The 22431-nt window shown below is 43.8% G+C and overlaps 1 protein-coding gene across 1 annotated transcript; it reads right to left on the reverse strand.

Annotated features, from left to right (window-relative positions):
* Positions 1-828: 828 nt before the first annotated feature.
* Positions 829-21296, reverse strand: LOC115208565 (actin-related protein 2-A). Its single transcript, XM_029776723.1, has 9 exons — positions 21160-21296; positions 18905-19015; positions 13134-13349; positions 12247-12319; positions 11405-11541; positions 10854-11003; positions 8983-9128; positions 3271-3403; positions 829-2637 (listed from the first exon to the last, which is right to left on the reverse strand). Exons 1-9 carry the CDS (start codon positions 21205-21207, stop codon positions 2467-2469), a joined length of 1185 nt encoding a protein of 394 aa, XP_029632583.1. The 5' UTR covers positions 21208-21296; the 3' UTR covers positions 829-2466.
* Positions 21297-22431: the final 1135 nt, after the last annotated feature.

A 22431-nucleotide genomic window follows, 5' to 3' on the forward strand; every position in this document is an offset into this window, starting at 1 on the left:
GCAGAGCTCCCTGCCATCCAGGACCTCCATACCAGGCAGTGTCAGAAGGCCCCAAAAACTGTCAGACTCCAGCCACCCAAAGACTGTTCTCTCTGCTACCGCAAGGCAAGTCTGGAACCAACAGGACCCTGAACAGCTTCTACCCCCAAGCCATAAGACTGATAAATAGTTAACCAAATAATTATCTGGACTATCTGCATTGCCCCTTTTTGCACTAACTTTGTCTCATCACATATGTTGCTGCTACTGTTAATTATCATTACATTTTACATATTTTGCAGACGCTCTTATCCAGAGCGACTTACAGTAGTGAATGGATACATTTCATACATTTTTTTTTTCTTGTGCTGGCCCCCCGTGGGAATCGAACCCACAACCCCTGGCGTTGCAAACACCATGCTCTACCAACTGAGCTACAGGGAAGGCCATCTGTCACTTTATTCGTAGTTATATGTACAAATCTACCTGCATTACCTTGTGCCCCTGCACATGGACTAAGTACTGGTACCCTGTGTATATAGCCAAGTTACTGTTACTCATGTGTATTTATTATTTCACTGTTAGTCTACACCCGTTGTTCACGAACATGTGACTTTTAAAATGATTTGACATACACTCAAGAAGAAGCCACTCGCATTCTTGTTCTCTGCAGCCTTCATTCTAAACATGACCACACAGTTACACAGCATACCCATGCATCCGTGAACGTACCAACTCATTCATTTGAGGCAATTCATCTGCCTTCTAATTCGGTCTTATTCAGGATCACTGCCGACAAAGTATTTATGGCGACCACGTGTTACATTTCAAAGACAGAGCACCACCGGGTATTTATAAATCACGTTGCTTTATTTCAAATCAGCGGTAGGCAGTTATGCTATGAACAAAAACAAAGAAAGAGAAAAAAAAAGCTACCAAAAATAAGATCCAGCTACAATAACAGCACTTGGCACTGGATGACCTTTTGTCAAAAAAGAAAATTATACATACACAATTGTGTAAGTGCCTGCAATATACATATGAAAACCAAAAAAAGGAAAACCTTAAATACCATCTTTTATGTGGTCTCCATGTCTACCGACACCCAAATTGTTATTAATATTACAAATGTTCAACACCCCCAATAAATCCCCACCCCCAATAACACCTGATCTCAAAAAAAAATGTATCTTCACTGGAGCTGAGACTATGGAGAGTTCCTACTGGTCTCAGAGTGACTTCCTCTCTAAAACAGGTTACGGTTCAGTACGCCCTTAACAACTGGTCCTAGGTCTGATGTATTGTTGAGCTCACAATGGTTAAGGATAGGCCTGGGATAGAGATCCTAGACCTGTTGTTGGAGGGCAAACTCTAACCCAGACCTTAAAAAACGAATGACTCGTGTGCCCAACAGCCGTGATGAGGACGACACGTCCTCACTCTTTACGAGAAAACGCGTGAGTAATGCACTGCAAAAGAAAAAATACACAAAAACGTACAAATAACATGTCTGACAAAACGAAAGGCAAAACCTCTTCTCCTTCAAAAGGAAAGCGCATCAGCAAAATAAATGTGAATGCAAAACGTGACTTCAAAGAAAAGGCTGAGCAGTCCTCATTGGAATTATATGCATGGCAAATATTTTGCCATCAGTGGAATGAAATGCCTTTAATTAAATCGTGAGGGAAGGCCAACCGTTTCTTTTTGTCATCATCACATTCCCCTTACGACACATGACGACAACAGACTGTTTGGATATGGGAGTCGGACAAGTGGGCAGGTGGACCCTGTGAGAAGGAGAAACATGCCCCAAAAACCACCTGCCCTCTAACCCACCATCATCCCCTGACCTCCCAACGTTAAAACAACCTTAAATTAACCTCAGGGATAAACAGAGTGTATACCCATTCGTTACGAGGGTCTCAAGAGGAACAAGCAATCCCCCTGCTGATTAAGACTGGACAAAAGACGAAGATAAGCAGAAGGGTGGATTTAAGAAGGGCAGCTTGCCTTTGATGGGGGCCCCTTGTGTACCCCGTGCCCACAACACAGGGGAATCCAACACCCCCTCAAAAATGAATCCCTAATAATAATAATTGACTTCACCATTGGGATCGTGTTTTGACCGAATAACTTGGGCAACATGATTTAAACTATTCCCAGGAGACGCGTTGTTAAGCACCTCATCTATCTCCTCCCACCTCCCCAACCCCATCAGTCTGTCCCAACATGCCCTTGGAGAGAGTGAATGAGCGAATCTGGGACAGGTGGTAAAAACAGATGACCGCGTCGAGAAGATGAGGTGAGCGATAGATGGATATCAAGTGGCGGAGACGGAGGGCGGGAGAGAAGACCAAGGCCGCATCCCAAATTGCACCCTATTCCCTAGATGGTGCACTACTTTTAACCAGACCCCATAGGGTAGTGCACTAAGGGAATAGGGTGCCATTTCAGATTTAGCCCAGCCATGTGCATCTTGGAGGGGGTTTATCTGACGGTGACCCCTAGCTTCTCCAGGACACGCATCCCCTTCTCCTGGTACTCCTCCCTCGTCAGCCAGAAGTTGTCCTTGTCCTTCATGATGTCGGCCAGCACGGCCCCGCCCAGGAACACCATGTGCTTGCGCCGAGGGGGGTCCTCGATGCGGATCTTGAATTTCTGCACACGAGCAGGAAAGAAGGAGAGACAGAATAGAAGATAAGGAGAAGAAAGGAAGAGTGTGAGAAGAAGGGAAAGCAAGAGCATAAGAAGGGGAAGAGGAGAAATAGAAGAAATAAGGAAAGGGGCAGAGACAGAAGAGTGGGAGGAGAAGGAAAAATATATGTTGGTGTCTGTTAACAACCTTAACTAAAAATAGGTGTGAAATCGTCTAATAATTACATGAACTGAACCAGCAGGCCTGTCATTGAAAATGCTGAAATGGATATTGTTGCCAAATTGAGCAATCAGTGTGTAAAGGAATGAGTGAGGAACAATGAGACATTATATTTTAATTTTGTTGTCGAGCACATGATTTAAACATGGTCCCATGACGAAGATAGCTCATTCTCAGTGTTTGAAGAAGCACATTGGTTGTGTTGTGTACACTATTTCAATTTAGGGCAACACCGCCTCCTGGTGGCTGAGAAAATGGATTGTTAAATGTCTGTTAGTAGTTGTCCATCTGTTAAAAGCCAAACATTGGACAGTAAAACCTGCACTAAAAACAGCAACAATAAAATATATGACATGTACTTAAAGCAAGCTACTTCCAAAGTAAAGACATAAATGGCGTTCCGTGTCTGTCCTCACCGAGAGCTTATCCACGTCTCCCTTCAGCACGCGCTCCAGGTAGAGCTGCTTGAGCTCACGCTCCAGTCGAGAGGGAAGGCCAGGGTACATGGTGGAGCCCCCCGACAGCACTATGTGTTTGTAGAACTCAGACCTGTGGAGAGAAGGAGAAGACGTTTAGAGAGGAGAGAAGACCTGGAGGAAGGATGAGGAATAGAGAGAAATAACAAAGGTGAATAAGAAATGGTCACATGGAGAGGAAAAGAGAACATTCTGCCACAATGTGTTTGTAGAATTCAGCCCTGAGGAGAGAAGGTGAGGATGTTTAGGGGAGAGAAAAATGGATGTAGAGAATAGATGAAAAAATACAATATGGAGAAGAAAAAAAAGCAATTCATCTAGGACTGACCCCATTTAGTTGACTGGTTGGTCGATAGGCTGCTGGTCAACTGAGATTTTTGTTGAGCAGTAGCAAAAAAAGTGTATAGAAATAAAAATCATGGTGAATAAGACATCTGTCTGAGTGGAATGATCCATTGTGGAGGCTGAAATTGTATACATTAGTGCGCTGCTGAATTGGCACCTTTTCCTAGACCATGTTTCTATGGCGCAGCGGTCTAAGGCACTGCATCTCAGCGCTAGAGGCATCAATACAGACCCTGGTTCGATTCCAGGCTGTATCCCAACCGGCTGTGATTGGGAGTCCCATAGGGCGGCGCACAATTGGCCCAGCGTCGTCCGGGTTAGGGTTTGGCCGTGGTAGGCCGTCATTGTAAATAAGAATTTGTTCTTAACCGACTTGCCTAGTTAAATAAAAGGTTAAATAAATAAATAAAAACATTTGCAAAGTTAACCAGCATATTGGTGTTGAGAACAATGGGGCGGAGGCAGCAGCGGAGTTAGGAAACGAGAAAACAGCCCTTGCCTTAATTGTCTAAGAAAAGTGAGGAGAGAGGAAACAAACTTAATTAGGTCTATAATCAATAGCCTAACAGTAAAAATGTGCCTGGCTTTATAAATCATCCATACACACTACCAGTCCAAAGTTTGGACACACCGACTCCTTCAAGGCTTTTTCTTTATTTCTACATTGTAGAATAGTTGCCTGCACTCATTGCCTGCATCCGTAATGGGTCTGCTGTCAAACGACCACCCCTCATCACTGTCAAACGCTCCCTAAAACACTTCAGCGAGCAGGCCTTTCTAATCGACCTGGCCCGGGTATCCTGGAAGGATATTGACCTCATCCCGTCAGTAGAGGATGCCTGGTTATTCTTTAAAAAGTGCCCTCCTCACCATCTTAAATAAGCATGCCCCATTCAATGTAAAACCAGGAACAGATATAGCCCTTGGGTCTCTCCAGACCTGACTGCCCTTGACCAGCACAAAAACATCCTGTTGCTTTCTGCATTAGCATCGAATAGCCCTCGTGATATGCAACTTTTCAGGGAAGTTAGGAACAAATATACACAGGCAGTTAGGAAAGCTAAGGCTAGCTTTTTCAAGCAGAAATGTTCACCCTGTAGCACAAACTCAAAAAAGTTCTGGGACACTGTAAAGTCCATGGAGAATAAGAGCACCTCCTCCCAGCTGCCGACTGCACTGAGGCTAGGAAACACAGTCACCACCGATTAATCCACTATAATTAAGAATTTCAATAAGCATTTTTCTACGGCTGGCCATGCTTTCCACCTGGCTACCCCTACCAACAGCCCTCCACCCCCCCACAGCAACTCACCCAAGCCTCCCCCACTTCTCCTTCACCCAAATCCAGATAGCTGATGTTCTGAAAGAACTGCAAATCTGGACCCCTACAAATCAGCCGGGCTAGACAATCTGGACCCTCTCTTTCTAAAATGATCTGCCGAAATTGTTGCAACCCCTATTACTAGCCTGTTCAACCTCTTTCGTATTTTCTGAGATTCCCATAGAATGGAAGGCTGCCGCGGTCAACCCCCTCTTCAAAGGGGGAGACACTCTAGACCCAAACTGCTACAGACCTAAGTCTATTCTACCCTGCCGTTCTAAGGTCTTCGAAAGCCAAGTTAAACAGATTACCGACCATTTCGAATCCCACCGTACCATCTCTGCTATGCAGTCTGGTTTCAGAGCTGGTCATGGGAACACCTCAGCCACGCTCAAGGTCCTAAACAATATAACCGCCATCGATAAGAGACATTACTGTACAGCCGTATTCATCGACCCGGCTAAGGCTTTCGACTCTGTCAATCACTACATTCTTATTGGCAGACTTAACAGCCTTGGTTTCTCAAATGATTGCCTCGCCTGGTTCACCAACTACTTCTCAGACAGAGTTCAGTGTGTCAAATCGGAGGGCCTGTTGTCCGGACCTCTGGCAGTCTCTATGGGGGTGCCACAGGGTTCAATTCTCAGGCTGACTCTTTTCTCTGTATACATCAATGATGTCGCTCTGGCTGCTGGTGATTCTTTGATCCACCTCTTACGCAGACAACACCATTCTGTATACCTCTGGCCCTTCTTTGGACAGTGTTAACTAACCTCCAGACGAGCTTCAACGCCATACAACTCTCCTTCCGTGGCCTCCAACTGCTCTTAAATGCAAGTAAAACTAAATGCATGCTCTTCAACCGATCGCTGCCCGCACCTGCCCGCCCGTCCAGCATCACTACTCTGGACGGTTCTGATTTAGAATATGTGGACAACTTCAAATACCTAGGTGTCTGGTTAGACTAAACTCTCCTTCCAGACTCACATTAAACATCTCCAATCCATAATTAAATCTAGAATCGGCTTCCTATTTCACAACAAAGCATCCTTCACTCATGCTGCCAAACATACCCTCGTAAAACTGACCATCCTACCGATCCGACTTCGGCGATGTCATTTACAAAATAGCCTCCAACACTCTACTCAACAAATTGGATGCAGTCTATCACAGTGCCATCCGTTTTGTCACCAAAGCCTCATATACTACCCACCACTGCGACCAGTATGCCCTCGTTGGCTGGCCCTCGCTTCATACTTGTCACCAAACCCACTGGCTCCAGGTCATTTACAAGTCTCTACTAGGTAAAGCCTTGCCTTAGCTCACTGGTCACCATAGCAGCACCCACCCATAGCATGTGCTCCAGCAGGTATATCTCACTGGTCACCCCAAAGCCAATTCTTCCTTTGGCCGCCTTGCCTTCCAGTTCTCTGCTGCCAATGACTGGAACAAACTGCAAAAATCTCTGAAGCTGGAGACTCTTACCTCCCTCACTAGCTTTAAGCACCAGCTGTCAGAGCAGCTCACAGATCACTGCACCTGTACATAGCACATCTGTAAATAGCCCATCCAATCTACCTCATCCCCATACTGTATTTATTTATTCATTCATCTTGCTCCTTTGTGTTTGTTTATTCCATGTGTAACTCTGTTGTTGTCGAACTGCTTTGCTTTATCTTGGCCAGGTCGCAGTTGCAAATGAGAACTTGTTCTCAACTAGACTACCGGGTTAAATAAAGGTGAAATAAAAAGAAAATAGTTAAGACATCAAAACTATGAAATAACACATACGGAATCATGTAGTAACCACAAAAAAAAGTGTTAAATCAAAATATATCTTATATTTGAGATACTTCAAATAGCCACCCTTTGCCCTGATGACAGCTTTGCACACTCTTGGCATTCTCTCAACCAGCTTCATGAGGTAGTCATCTGGAATGCCTTTCCAACAGTTCCCACATATGCTGAGTACTTGTTGGCTGCTTTCCTTCACTCTGCGGTCCAACTCATCCCAAACAATCTCAATTGGGTTGAGGTCAGATGATTGTGGAGGCCAGGTCATCTGATGCAGCACTCCATTACTCTCCTTCTTGGTCAAATAGCCCTTACACAGCCTGGAGGTGTGTTTTGAGTCATTTACCTGTTGAAAAACAAAATTATAGTCCCACTAAGCACAAACCAGATGGGATGGCGTATCGCTGCAGAATGCTGTGGTAGCCATGCTGGTTAAGTGTGCCTTGAATTTTAAATAGAAATCAGACAGTGTCACCAGCAAAGCACCCCCATACCCCCTTCTCCATGCTTCACGGTGCGAACCACACATGCGGAGATCATTTGTTCCCCTACTCTGCGTCTCACAAAGACATGGCGGTTGGAACCAAAAATCTCAAATTTGGACTCAGACCAAAGGACAGATTTCCACCGGTCTAATGTCCATTGCTCATGTTTCTTGGCCCAAGCAAGTCTCTTCTTATTATTGGTGTCCTTTAGTAGTGGTTTCTTTGCAGAAATCCGACGATGAAGGCCTGATTCACATAGTCTCCTCTGAGCAGTTGATGTTGAGATGTGTCTGTTACTTGAACTCTGTGAAGCATTTATTTGGCCTGCAATCTGTAGTGCAGTTAATTGCCAATTTCTGAGGCTGGTAACTAATGAACTTACCCTCTGCAGCAGAGGTAACTCTGGGTCTTTCTTTCCTGTGGCGGTCCTCATGAGAGCCAGTTTCATCATAGCACGTGATGGTCTTTGCAACTGCACTTGAAGAAACGTTCAAAGTCCTTGAAATGTTACAGATTGACTGAGCTTCATGTCTTAAAGTAACGGACTGTCGCTTCTCTTTGCTTATTTGAGCTGTTCTTGCCATAATCTGGACTTGGTCTTTAACCAAATAGGGCTATCTTCTGTATACCACCCCTACCTTGTCACAACAACTGATTGGCTCAAACGCAACTTCTTCAGGATTGGTGGGTCCCCTGCAGAACGGTTGAGCTAACGTAGGCTAATGCGATTAGCATGAGTAACAAGAACATTTCCCAGGACATAGACATATCTGATATTGGCAGAAAGATTAACAAGAATTTAAACTAACTGCACTGTCCAATTTACAGTAGCTATTACAGTGAAAGAATACCATGCTATTGTTTGAGGAGAGTGCACAGTTTAGAACATGAAAAGTTATTAATAAACAAATTAGGCACATTTGGGCAGTCTTGACACAAAAAACTTTGAACAGAAATGCAATGGTTCATTGGATCAGTCTGAAACTTTGCACATACACTGCTGCCTCCTAGTGGACAAAATCTAAATTGTGCCTGGGCTGGAATAATACATTATGGCCTTTCTGTTGCATTTCAAAAATGGTACAAAAAAAAGGTTTAAAAAAAAAAAAAAACTTGTTTTTTTCTTTGGAATATCTTTTACCAGATCTATTGTTTTATTCTCCTACATTCCTTTCACATTTCCACAAACTTCAAAGTGTTTCCTTTCAAATGGTACCAAGAATATGCATATCCTTGCTTCAGGCAGTTAGATTTGGGTATGTCATTTTAGGCGAAACTGTAAAAAAGGGCCGATCCTAAAGAGGTTTTTAACAAGGAAAGAAATTCCACAAATTAACAAGACACACATGTTAATTGAAATGCATTCCAGGTGACTAGATCATGAAGCTGGTTGAGAGAATGAAGAGTGCGCAAAGCTGTCATCAAGGGACAGGGTGGCTAGAACAGACGACTCTTGGTCGACCAAGATTTATTTTTTTATGTCGGGGACAGCCCAGATTCCATCACAGCACTGCAAAGTGACAACCAGTGACTGACCTTTGAAGGGTTTTGCCTATGCAGTTCTACACCATCACTCTGCTCAAGAGCATCCACTCAAAGTCTACAACGTTAACTAATGAAATGGCAAAAGGAGACGTGAAAGGGAAGAAAAGAGGTTTGGAAATTACTAGGTCACTAGTAAGTAGGGGGAGTCTGTCATGGAGTTACCTGGTGTCGATGTCTGCTGCATTGATGGTGTTGAAGAGGAGCTCTGCCACCCCGACTCCCTCCACGTTGATGAGGTGGGGTTGGAACAGAGCCTCGGGGGCCTCGAACCTCTCCCCTCCCACCTTGATCATCCTGCCATCGGGGAGCTGGGGACACAGAAAGGGGAACAACATTCACACATCGGAAAGCATTTAGTTGACATGAAGACAGGACTGATGGCTTTCTTCTGCTAGAACACTGCTAGGGAAATATGAAGGCAATGCTAGGCTAGAGATGGACAATAGACAATGTTTGGAACTGGCAACGTTAAGTAAGAGTCTTTCTCCCTCTGGTCAGATGGAGCCGGCTGACAGACAGTAGGCCTTTTACAGAGCGTGGCGGAACACTATGTGGGAGGGAGCATAAAGGGCCCATTGACGGCTCCAGTCTGGAGTCCAGAGGAGGAAACAGACACCAGGTCAGCACGTGGCGTGGGAGTCTGGGTCGTACAGGAAATGATGTCACGCCCATGGATGGGGAGGGGGGAGTAGTTTCTTCAACGCTACAGTATTGCTCTTGTTCCATCCTCTGTCCTCCGCCTCTCCCTCTAGGATTTGGGCAAGGAAACAGAGGTGCGCCGCCGCCCACCACACACATGGAAAATTCCGTCCACTCCCTCTACATCACAGGGACTCGCGGTTCCTTCGTGGTTCACCGCCAACCCCTACCGGCCATCGAACCTGGGTTGTGCAGGGATTTGTGCAAAGTAACCTGGGGGCATCCAGAGCTTGGTTCAAGAGCTCCTCCCACACTAAATATGGCTTCTACTGTTCTAAAATTACAACCTGATTTGCATGATACATTATGTCCACAAGGAGGCAGTGTTACCATATAGCCAGGCCTCAGATACAGAGAAATTCTATTATTCTCAGTGTAAAATGGTGTCACCCTTACCAGGCAAGACTAAGTAGAATATGATGCAGTGTTTGGGGTAATGCGTTATAAAAAAAGTAATGCATTACATAAATGACATTACTTTTGTAAGTAACTTTTTAAAGTAACTTTTTTAATTGGGTAATATTATTACAGTTACTGTCAAACAACGTGTGCATTACTTCCAGAATCCTTTCTCTACCGGTACCGGGCGTGTTTCCCTTGATCCGATCTCAAATTGTTTCCTCAAATGTAATTCTCGAGCAAGCAGGGAAAGGCTGTTTGGAGAAATGTCATGGCAGCTGCTGTCCATAGAAATATATAGAGGGTGCACCTCTGATATTTGCCTTTGATCACTTATGTGATCGAAAATCCTATAGAGGCTTTCCCGTCTAGTGACAAACGTGCCTTCTATACATCTCTATGCTCGAGAGAAAGATTTTGAATGAAAAGACAGGAAATCTGTACAGATGTTTGGCTTACAGTATATATGGCTAATTAAGCAGCCCATATATAGCTCAGCACTTGTCGACTAGCACAGGAAAGCAGCGCCACAGATGAAAGGAATAACTAGTGATCAAACCTGAGTTCATAAGTAGCCCATCTTTGGTAGAGCGCACAAGGCTCACCTTGCGCCACCCGACAGTCAAGCAAACAATTTGACTTTTAAAAATGTTTTCATGAAAGTAACAAATATAACGTGTTACTTTACACACAAAGTAATATCATAACCTGTTACTTTTGTTAAATGTAACTAGTAATATTATTTTTCAAGTAACTAGTCCCAACGCTGATCTGGTGTGCTGTTTAGATGACAAAGCAGGGTCGGGCTCAGAATGCACAAAACAACGAGAAAATACTTTGACTGAAACAAGGTTGTACCACCTAAACTTGTACAATAAGAACTGAAAGTGTAGGACTCAACCAGAATAATGACCGTGTAGGACTGTGTTACTGACCGTGTAGGACTCAACCAGCACGGTGGTCTCCAGCGCCAGCTTCTGCTCCTGCTCGATGTTGTAGCCCACGTAGCACAGCTTCTCCTTCATCATGCGCACCGTCTCAAAGTCCGCCGAGTGGTTGAAGGCGTAGCCCCTCAGCAACAGCAGCTGGATAAAGGTCAGAGGTAAGGGATGTGTTTGGTTGGTTTGCAGATATCTCAGTTGTAAAGGACTGCAAAACTCATTTAAAGACTCCCAATACTCTTTAAATCGTCACCTTTAATGATAATGAACAGGTGTGGTTTACAGTCGACTGCTTTCCACTAGCAAGTCATCAGACATACTCATGAGGGAATCAACCCCTAGTTAGTTCCCCCTAGGCTCTTGTGTAGATTTGAAAGAATTAGGCTAGATAGTTCTAAATATATATGGTAGTAGCTCCAATGGGCAAGGTGCAATATCCATCAGTGAGTTATTCAGTCTTCTCATATCTACACATGCCTAGGGGCTAGGAGGGGTTTCTGGACAGGACATTCTAAGACAGTCACGTGTGGGAAACGAGGGTGTACCTTGATGAGGTAGCGTGTGATGTCCCTTCCTGCAATGTCCAGGCGTCTGGTCAGGTGGGGCAGGGAGAAGCCTTCGTACACGGGGCAGATGTGGGTGACGCCGTCACCAGAGTCCACCACCACACCCGTCAGGAGACCTAAAAAAAAAAATCCCACAGCAGTGCCAACAGAATAGGGCCAGTGAGAAAACACATCCACCGTTTCCAAAGCCCATATCGACATTATAGACCATTTCTGTCATTACTCGTTTGAAATGGAAAGCTTTTTATGAATTGTTATTACCGATTTCTTGGTGTCAAGAGTTTAACTTCATAATATATTGGTTCAATATCAAACAAATGCATGGGCCAATGAAAGTATAGAACAACAAGAAGTATACAGCTATGTATTCAACTACGTACTGCTGCATATTCAGCTCTCGTCCTGCCACTGAAAGGGCCACACATTAGCACAGCCCGTTTCATCCCTCATTCCACAGCTGTGCTTATTTTTTTTCACCAGAGAAAGACCTCAACGTTACAAATACAAGCAGTACAGTACAAATGGAAGCACTTTATTATTGTGTAACTACTAACTAATAACCACTTTAAAATGTAAAGTAAATATCTGGTACTTTCTGTACCGGAAAATAAAGTATAATCCCCAAATAATTGTTTGCTACCATGGTAGAAACATAGCAAAAGCAAATTACCGGGTATAATCTCCTACATTCCTCCACGTGTTCTGAAAGGTACTTTAAATTGCAATTCGTTGGAGTGAAATCTCAGGTACCCAGTGCTCTTCACTGGTTTTGGGTGTCCTACCTTCCTTCCAGTGGCCTTGTTTTGTTTTAAAGAACCTACCTTGAGCATAGAGCGTGAGCACAGCTTGGATGGCTATGTAAACCCCAGAGAACTGGTACGTCTCAAACATCACCTAGGAAAGAAGTAGGGAGTGCGAGAGTATGTCACTGGAATGTGTAGTTACTGCAACAAAACAATCTGTGCATTCATAGTTAAACCGTAACTTAGCATCTTGCAAATTAGCTTTGTTTTGGCAATGCTAGGAAAACCGCAACAAATCTACCCTCAACTTCCACTCAAAGGAATAGATCTCCATGTTCAGAAACCTGAAGTTTAAACGGGTGAAAAGGACTTATTCTCAAAGAACTTAGCCATGGCTGGCCACCCCACAGAGGACAGCCTGAATCATTAATAACAGTGGCTCTGACTGACTCCCACTGAGGAGCTGTCGCCAGGCAGCAGACCTGGGTTCAAATAGCATTTCAAGTCTCTCAAATACTTTAGCTGTGGTTGATTGACCTGACCTGGCAACCCGGAAGCAATGGAGTAGTCCCAAAAGTGCAATGTCCACCCATGTGAAACTCCAGACAAGCTCAATCAAACTCTAAGTGTTTGAAAGAGTTCAAATACTTGTTGAACCCAGGTCTGCCAGGCAGCGTTGCTGCCTTAGTCACAATGACTGGCAAGTTGCAACTCCAAGATAAACCTCCTTATCAGGAGCGCTACTGCCTCCTCAGCACAGAGCATCACTGTTATGACTGATGAATCATTTAAGATCCACAATAGAACCTTATAAAAGGCCTTATAAGAGATCTCCTCCAGCCGTTCCGGGTACACTCCAGAATACACACTTTCAAAACTAAAGCATGTTAATGAAATTGTCATCTGACAACATATTTAGTAGTCGTGGGTTACCAAAAAGAAACACTTAAAAAACGTATACGCACCTCAATGATCTTCTCGCGGTTCTTGGTTGGGTTCATGGGAGGCTCGGTGAGCAGGATCTTGCAGTTGCGCGAGTCGATGTTGAGCTTCTCGGGACCAAAGGTGTAGTCCCACAGGTGCTTCATGTCATCCCAGTTCCTCACGATGCCGTTCTCCATGGGGTAGTTCACCTCCAGCATGGAGCGCAGCTCGCTCGCCTCGTCCCCCACCATCAGGTCCTGGGGAGGGAGGTGATAAAGATCCGAGTTTATCAGACTAGGGTCAAAACCAGGGCGTGACTTTTAAAATGAACCCGCGGTTTAGGAGGGACCCCAATAGTGCAGTAGCCACTGAATATTACTGCATAGAAAAGTTGCAGTGTCCATAGAAAAGTTGCAGTGTCCACCAGCCAAGTCATTGACATACCACAGCAACAAACCGACTGTCACAGTGTCAATGCCGACTGACCACAGCTATACAACAAAAAAAGGAGGATGGATAGCTCTGGGTAAGAAGGTAACAATGTCACAAAAGGACATCCACCATCTTAAAAATGCTCTACAGAACAAACTTAAAGAACTTCCCTAAAAGGACATTTGCATGCCACAATGAAAAAGTCAAACATCGCTTATTATAGTTGCAGTCAACATCTAGACATTCTGCGGGCACGTTGCTTTTAGTGATCTGACGATACGTTCAGCCCTGCTCCAGAGAGCAGGCAACATTAGATAGAGATTCCAGCCATGCAGTCAGAGCACACTGTTAGTAGAACGGAATACATTTGGTTAATTGGGATGCAGATCCTATTGAAAATGTCTAGAACCTATGGTATAGGCAAACTCAGAATAGGCCTGACTGTCTACCACCCAACAAACAGGTCACTCATATTGGCAGAGAGCTGCATGGGCAAACTCATGCTCAATGTGGTAGTTTTTTATGCTATGAGGAGGCGGCTTGCAAGTTTCTTTTAATATGAGAAGCTACAGCAGACAACAATGTTCCCCTTCTCATGATGATCTCTCTACTATTGATATCAATCCAAAAGTAAATCTAGAATTGGCTTCCTATTTTGCAACAAAGCCTCCTTCACTCATGCTGCCAAACATACCCACGTAAAACTGACTATGCTTCCGATCCTTGACTTCGGCAATGTCATTTACAAAATAGCCTCCAACACTCTACTCAGCAAACTGGATGCAGTCTATCACAGTGCCATCCGTTTTGTCACCATAGCCCCATATACAGTTGAAGTCAGAAGTTTACATACACCTTAGCCAAATACATTTAAACTCAGTTTCACAATTCCTGACATTTAATCCTAGTAAAAAGTCCCTGTCCTAGGTCAGTTAGGATCACCACTATTTTAAAAATGTGAAATATCAGAATACAGAAAAGGAGAGAGAATGATTTATTTCAGCTTTTTTTCTTTCATCACATTCCCAGTGGGTCAGAAGTTTACATACACTCAATTAGTATTTGGTTGCATTGCCTTTAAATTGTTTAACTTGGGTCAAATGTTCCGGGTAGCCTTCCTCAAGCTTCCCGCAATAAGTTGGGTGAATTTTGGCCCATTCCTCCTGACAGAGCTGGTGTAACTGAGTCAGGTTTGTAGGCCTCCTTGCTCCCACACGCTTTTTCAGTTCTGCCCACAAATTTTCTATAGGATTGAGGTCAGGGCTTTGCGATGGCTCTCCAATACCTTGACTTTGTTGTCCTTAAGCCATTTTGCCACAACTTTGGAAGTATGCTTGGGGTCATTGTCCATTTGGAAGACCCATTTGCGACCAAGCTTTAACTTCCTGACTGATGTCTTGAGATGTTACTTCAATATATCCACATAATTTTATCCACATAATTTTCCTGCCTCATGATGCCATCTATTTTGTGAAGTGAACCAGTCCCTCCTGCAGCAGAGCACCCCAAACAACATGATGCTGCCACCCCAGTGCTTCACGATTGGGATGGTGTCTTTGGCTTGCAAGCCTTTCCCTTTTCCTCCAAACATAACGATGGTCATTATGGCCAAACAGTTCTATTTTGTTTTTGTTTCATCAGACCAGAGGACATTTCTCCAAAAAGTACGATCTTTGTCCCCATGTGCAGTTGCAAACCGTAGTCTGGCTTTTTTATGGCGATTTTGGAGCAGTGGCTTCTTCCTTGCTGAGTGGCCTTTCAGGTTATGTCGATATAGGACTCGTTTTACTGTGGACATAGATACTTTTGTACCGTTTCCTCCAGCATCTTCACAAGGTCCTTTGCTGTTGTTCTGGGATTGATTTGCACTTTCAAATCAAAGTATGTTCATCTCTAGGAGAAAGAACGCGTCTCTTTCCTGAGCGGTATGGCGGCTGCGTGGTCCCATTGTGTTTATACTTGCGTACTATTGTTTGTACAAATGAACGTGGTAACTTCAGGCATTTGGAAATTGCTCCCAAGGATGAACCAGACTTGTGGAGGGCTACAATTTATTTTCTGAGGTCTTGGCTGATTTCTTTTGATTTTCCCATGATGTCAAGCAAAGAGGCACTGAGTTTGAAGGTAGGCCTTGAAATACATCCACAGGTACACCTCCAAGTGACTCAAATGATGTCAATTAGCCTATCAGAAGCTTCTAAAGCCATTATATCATTTTCTGGAATTGTCCAAGCTGTTTAAAAAGGCACAGTCAACTTAGTGTAGGTAAACTTCTGACCCACTGGAATTGTGATACAGTGAATAAGTGAAATAATCTGTAAACAATTGCTGGAAAACTTACTTGTGTCATGCAAAGTAGATGTCCTAACCGACTTGCCAAAACTATAGTTTGTTAACAAGAAATTTGTGGAGTGGTTGAAAAACGAGTTAATGACACCAACCTAAGTGTATGTAAACTTCCGACTTCAACTGTACTACCCACCATTGCGACCTGTATGCTCTCGTTGGCTGGTCCTCGCTACATATTCGTTGCCAAACCCACTGGCTCCAGGTCATCTATAAGTCTTTGCCTGGTAAAGCTCCGCCTTATCTCAGCTCACTGGTCACCATAGCAACACCCACCCGTAGCACGCGCTCCAGCAGGTATATTTCACTGGTCATCCCCAAAGCCAACACCTCCTTTGGCCGCCTTTCCTTTCAGTTCTCTGCTGCCAATGACTGGAACGAATTGCAAAAATCACTTTAGTTGGAGACATATCTACCTCACTAATTTCAAGCATCGGCTGTCAGAGCAGCTTACCGATCGCTGCAGCTGTACACAGCCCATCTGTAAATAGCGCATCCAACCAACTACCTACCTCATCCCCATATTTGTTTTTTTCTGCTCTTTTGCACACCAGTATTTCTACTTGCACATCCTCATCTGCACATCTATCACTCCAGTGTTAATTGCTAAATTGTAATTACTTCGCCACTATGGCCTATTTATTGCCTTACCTCCTTCGCACACACTGTATACAGATTTTCTATTGTGTTATTGACTGTACGTTTGTTTATCCCATGTGTTGCAGCAGGTAGCCCAGTGGTTAGAGCGTTGGACTAGTAATCGAAGGTTGCTAGATCGAATCCCCGAGCTGACAAGGTAAAAATTTGTTATTCTGCCCCTGAACAAGGCAGTTAACCCACTGTTCCTAGGCCGTCATTGTAAATAAGAATTTGTTCTTAACTGACTTGCCTAGTTAAATAAAGGTTAAACAAAATAACTGTTGTTTTTGTCGCACTGCTTTGCTTTATCTTGGCCAGGTCGCAGTTGTAAATGACAACTTGTTCTCAACTGGCCTACCTGGTTAAATAAAGGTGAAATAAAAATAAAATGTAAAAACAAAATCTATGTACACAAGACCATGAATGTCTGTCAGTGTCCAGACCACAGTATTTAACATGTTGATTTGTAAAAAAACAAAAACAAGAAAGGGTAAAACAGTTTGTAAGGTTAGCCAGAACACCATTTCATCACAGAAAACTGGGGAAAGAGTAGTAGAGGGGGAATGAGGAAGCAATGCCAAACAATTGACAGATAAAAAGAAAAGGACCATTCTTGTCGGAGAGATGACGAGTGCAGCCATGTCACTGTCCGAACAGACAGCAGGGGCCCATGAAACAGCAAACATACACACTTACCATCTTTCTGTTATTCTACCTCAACAGGAAAAAAGGAGGAGAGGTGGGAGGAAGAGAGGGATGAAGCAGAGGGTCAGAAGATGGAACAGAGAGAGAGGACAGAGGAGCCAAGGACAGAGGTGAATCAGTGCATGTCCTACAAAAACCACCCATCCTCTCATATAATGCTGCAATGTTATCAAAGGTGATTGTTAATGTGTAACGACCTGATAGCAAGACTAGGTGCGACATCTAGGCTAAATCAACAAATCATGCGCTACGCCCCAAATGGCATCCTATTCCCTATGCAGTGCACTACTTTGATCAGGGCCCATAAGGTTAAACTATGTAGGGTATAGGGTGCCATTTGGGACACAGAAGCAATGGTAAATATTAGCCTCTTGTTTCCCATAGGGACCAATATGTTGGATTTCCAGAGGACACTCAATGGAGGAAATACTTTTTTTAAACTCTCCAATACTGTGAAAAACTAAACTCAAAGGGCCGGTTTCCCAAACACAGATTAAGGCTAGTCCTGGACTAAAGCATGGTCAATTAAGAATCTCCATTGAAATAGCTTCTTTGTCCAGGATAAGTGTCAGGAAAATTGCTTCAACAAGTTCACAGTGGAGGGACTAAGCAAAATGTAATCTAACAAAGTAGTGTAAATCAAGCGATGTGCTCCATTCCCCCGCTAGGTCTACATGTTCTGAAAAAATAAAAACTTAGAACCATGGTCTGCTCCACAAATCATTACAGCCATTTCAGAACTTCCCTAAATCTCCACAAATAAGAAAACGTCATATTCATGAGGGCTATGAAGAAGTTATTCTAGCGGTTAAGAGTGTTGGGCCAGTAACGGCAGGTAGCCTAGTGGGGCGGCGGGTAGCCTAGTGGGGCGGCGGGTAGCCTAGTGGGGCGGCGGGTAGCCTAGTGGGGCGGCGGGTAGCCTAGTGGGGCGGCGGGTAGCCTAGTGGGGCGGCGGGTAGCCTAGTGGGGCGGCGGGTAGCCTAGTGGGGCGGCGGGTAGCCTAGTGGGGCGGCGGGTGTCGGCAGGTAGCCTAGCGGTTAGCGTTGGACTAGTAACCGAAAGGATGCAAGATCGAATCTCCGAGCTGACAAGGTAAAAATCTGTCATTCTGCCCCTGAACAAGGCAGTTAACCCACTGTTCCTAGGCCATCATTGAAAATAAGAATGTTCTTAACTGACTTGCCTAGTTAAATAAAAAGGTAAAATAATTAAAAATAAAATAACCAAAAAGGTTGCTGGTTTGAATCCGAGCCGGCAAGGTAGAAAGAAACTGCAGTTTGGCCCTTGAGCAAGGCAGTTAACCCCCTCGATGACGTTGATTAAGCCAGCCCAGCCCCCCCCCCCGCACCTCTGTGAATCAGAGGGGGTTGGGTTAAAAGCGGAAAACAAATTTCAGTTGAACGCATTCAATTGGGCAACTGACTCGATATCCCCTTTCCCCAGATGATAGGTATAAATGACAAAACAGGACCCATTTTACAAAGTATTCTGTATTACACTCAACACACATAATAATACCTATTTCAGACAGAATTCACAGTATGTTACCTGTTAAAAAAAATTATGCAATGTTTATATGACCCCCTTCGAAACAGGTTTTTACCACTTTCTTGAGTAAATACTAAAGACATATTTTTGTCTAGATATCAAAGAGATTTAACACTCCTGTGAAGTAAACAAGTTAGGTTACCTTGATCTCAATGTTTCCCACTTTAGCTGTGGAGCGAATGATTGGCCTGCCAACCAATGCAGGGAAAATGTGCTCTGGGAAGTTGGAGCCTGCATAGCCACACTTCACAAACTAGGATTAAAGGGAGAGACAAGAGGCACGGTCAGTGACAAACATTATCTGTGGTAAATAACATAGGACATAAATACATTTTCATAGCACACAGAATGACAAAATTAATAGAGATTAATAATAGGCCTATAGCCAAATACTAGAAATTGGATCAAAGCATTTAGCCCTGACTCCTTTAAAAGAAAACCTTTCAGTCCATTAACTCTGACATAACCTAGCTTGATCGATAATGCAGTAATGCACTTCACTTGTCTTATTTATTAGGCAGAAGTTAGAGCCTTCTCTACTTTCTCTGAGTCACATGGTGCTGTTTGAGTTGCCACTAGGTACAGATGTAGGATCAGCTTGCCCTCCCCAAATCCTAACCATTAGTGGTGGAAATGCACAACTGACAAAAGACCAGCCCCAGCAACTCCACCCTACTTTGTATGTGAACACTCTCAGAGGGGTTACAGTGAAAGTTACAGCATTGGTAGTGTTATCATCCCACAATCACTACCGGACGTGCAGCATGCGTAGGAAGTCACATAGAGAACCTATGCAGGGAATTTCATTCAAACCTGTTAGGTTGTACTAGGCGTTTGCTTCAAGGAGTAACCTAGCGCTTGAATCGATACGAGCGCTTTTCCCATGTATGTTTAAAATCCATTTGGGCTTTCTTTAGGCCTACATAATGATTAATGACAATCTTCCTTTCACTTACGTTACATAAATGACCACATCTCATTCTCAACCTTCCGGTAAGAAGAATAAAAGAAGTGTACGACATGCATCATCAAGTAGACATGACATCATCAGCTCAGAGAGGAAGGGGTTACTCAAAGACAAGAATAAAGACAGAAGGTAGGCTACAGCATGTCCCACTTACACTCTCTGAGCTATGAATAGCTATCAGGCTGTTTTATTCACAGTGTGAAAACAAAGTCTGTAAGCAGCATAGTTTCTTTGCGGTAGGTAGCTGGAGAGAGACTGAGTCAGCTAACCACTGAATGGAACAGGAACAAAATTAAGTAAACAGCGTAAATAGATTGATGAATGGTCTGGATAAATACTAAGGTAAAATGTTGGAGGTGAAAACTGCTTAAATTGTCATTTATTTGTCCATTTTAACCGGATGACTCATGTTTACAAACATATTTTACAAGAAAGTTGCAATAGATCTGATAACTCCTTACATGGAAGAATGGTTTCTGACTTCCTCACTGTACAAGAATGAGGCATGCGCATTATCTACTGCTCGAGACAAGTTTAGTTGGTTAACTGGCCTTGTTCAACAGTTGGTAGCAATACTTTAACTGTGATACTTGTTTGTTGCTGCCTGGTTTAGTAAAACTATATGTGTAAATCCTCATCCATTTACGCAAGAGACAATGCAACAATGTAGCAGTGTAAAATAATTGTTACAAGTTCAAAGAAGTTTCGGTGAGGGCGGGGCTACAGATGCTGGATCATCATTCTGTGACCACCACCAAATAGTATCTAAAGATTTGGAGTTACTGAATAAAACGCAATAGATCACGTCATTTCCTTGCCCAATTCATTACAATTAACAATGACGCTTGCAACTTCTTACAGAGAGCCCTCATCTTGTTAGTTTGAGCTAACAATCAAATTGAAGCAAGGGATGGAAATGTAGGGTAATGATGTCTGACGAAGAAATAAAAGATATAGCTACATGTGGCAGAACACGATATTTAAGTGTTCTCTGGAGCATGCTATGAAACAATAAGACCGATTTGTAACGTTGAATGTTAGCTATTGAGCTTGCTGGCCAGCCACCTAACTAGCTCGAGACGATTCGAGTTCGCAATGTCAGCACGAGCAGCCGCGATAACAATACTTAAGGCTACTCCCACTGATTCACGAATTCGAGTAAACAATCGGTACTCTAAACATTCCACCGAACGGTGTTAACCTTGCCACCTCTAATTGACAGATGCACTAACCTCAATTAATGCATAACTAATTGACAAGCTGACAGATAAATTCATTTGACTACCCACCCAGACCGTGGCTACACAACAAGCTAGCAATGAAACGAGCTACTTCCTGTTCCTCCCCATCTCGTCTCTGCCAAAATGCACAGCACAAAAGCCGGAACGCTCATAATTTGACGATAGAACACGGTCTGTTTGTAAACTTACCCCGGTCCCATTGTCGCAAACCACCACTTTCCTTCCCTGGCTGTCCATTTTCTCGGAATACAGAAACCAGCAGCCCTCCTTTGCACAACTTTCTTCAGCAAGGCGGAAAACACCACCCCGGCTCTAGCAAAAGGCTTCTTCCGGAATGTATGACACATGCCCATATTACTCACACACCTATCAGGGTAGAGATAGCAAAGAAATTCAGCCAATAACATATGGCAACGCCTTTCCATACACGTTTCTATTCGACAACCACAATGATTGACAGTGTCGTGTCAATCAGAATTTTGAAATATCCGTAATGCAAGCTTTATCAATACATTTAGGTGGTGCCCGGTGGGCCAACGCCGAAAACAGTTAAGTTGATCGATCTATGTCGAGGGAGGAGCAGATTTTTTTTTACATGACAATTAAATATTCTTATGATTACTGTAAGATTTGTTGGCACCTTCAATTCTTGCACATTTTCTCAGAAAAAAGTATATTTCAACCATAAAGAAGGATAGAGGCCTCTAGTGGCCAACTTCGTTAGCTGATCCACATCACCAACAATCTGTCATGGTCCAAACACCCTAAGACAGTCGTGAAGAGGGCACAACAAAGCCTATTCTCCCTCAGGAGACTGAAAAGATTTGGCATGGGTCCTCAGATCCTCAAAAGGTTCTACAGCTACACCATCGAGAGCATCCTGACTGGTTGGATCACTGCCTGGTATGGCAATTGCTCGGCCTCCGACCGCAAGGCACTACAGAGGGTAGTGCGTACGGCCCAGTACATCACCAAGCTTCCTGCCATCTAGGACCTCTATATCAGGCGGTGTCAGAGGAAGGCCCTAAAAATTGTCAAAGACTCCAGACACCCTAGTCATAGACTGTTCTCTCTGCTACAACACGGCAATCGGTACCAGAGCGCCAAGTCGAGGTCCAAAAGGCTTCTTAACAGCTTCTACCCCCAAGCCATAAGACTCCTGAACAGCTAATCAAAGGGCTAACCAGACCCCTCTTTTACGCTGCTGCTACTCTCGGTTTGTAATCTATGCATAGTCACTTTAACTCTACCTACATGCACATATTACCTCAACTAACCGGTGTCCCCACACATTGACTCTGTACCAGTACCCCCTGCATATAGCCTCGCTTGTTATTTTTTCTTAACTTCCTAAAGCATTGTTGGTTAAGGGCTTGTAAGAAAGCATTTCACTGTTGTATTCGGCGCATGTGATAAATACAATTTTATTTTATTTGATCCCTCCTGGTGACCAGTAGCAAC

The sequence above is a fragment of the Salmo trutta genome, chromosome 14 (genome assembly GCF_901001165.1).
Source record: "Salmo trutta chromosome 14, fSalTru1.1, whole genome shotgun sequence".
NCBI lineage: Eukaryota > Metazoa > Chordata > Actinopteri > Salmoniformes > Salmonidae > Salmo > Salmo trutta.

Coding starts and splice junctions, on each gene's coding strand:
- LOC115208565 (XM_029776723.1), bottom strand. CDS start 21,207: ATGGACAGCCAGGGAAGGAAAGTGGTGGTTTGCGACAATGGGACCGGG. Junction 11,004..11,404: donor TCACACGCTACCTCATCAAG/GTACACCCTCGT, acceptor ACCTTTATCCAG/CTGCTGTTGCTGAGGGGCTA. Junction 2,638..3,270: donor GAGACGTGGATAAGCTCTCG/GTGAGGACAGAC, acceptor GCTCGTGTGCAG/AAATTCAAGATCCGCATCGA.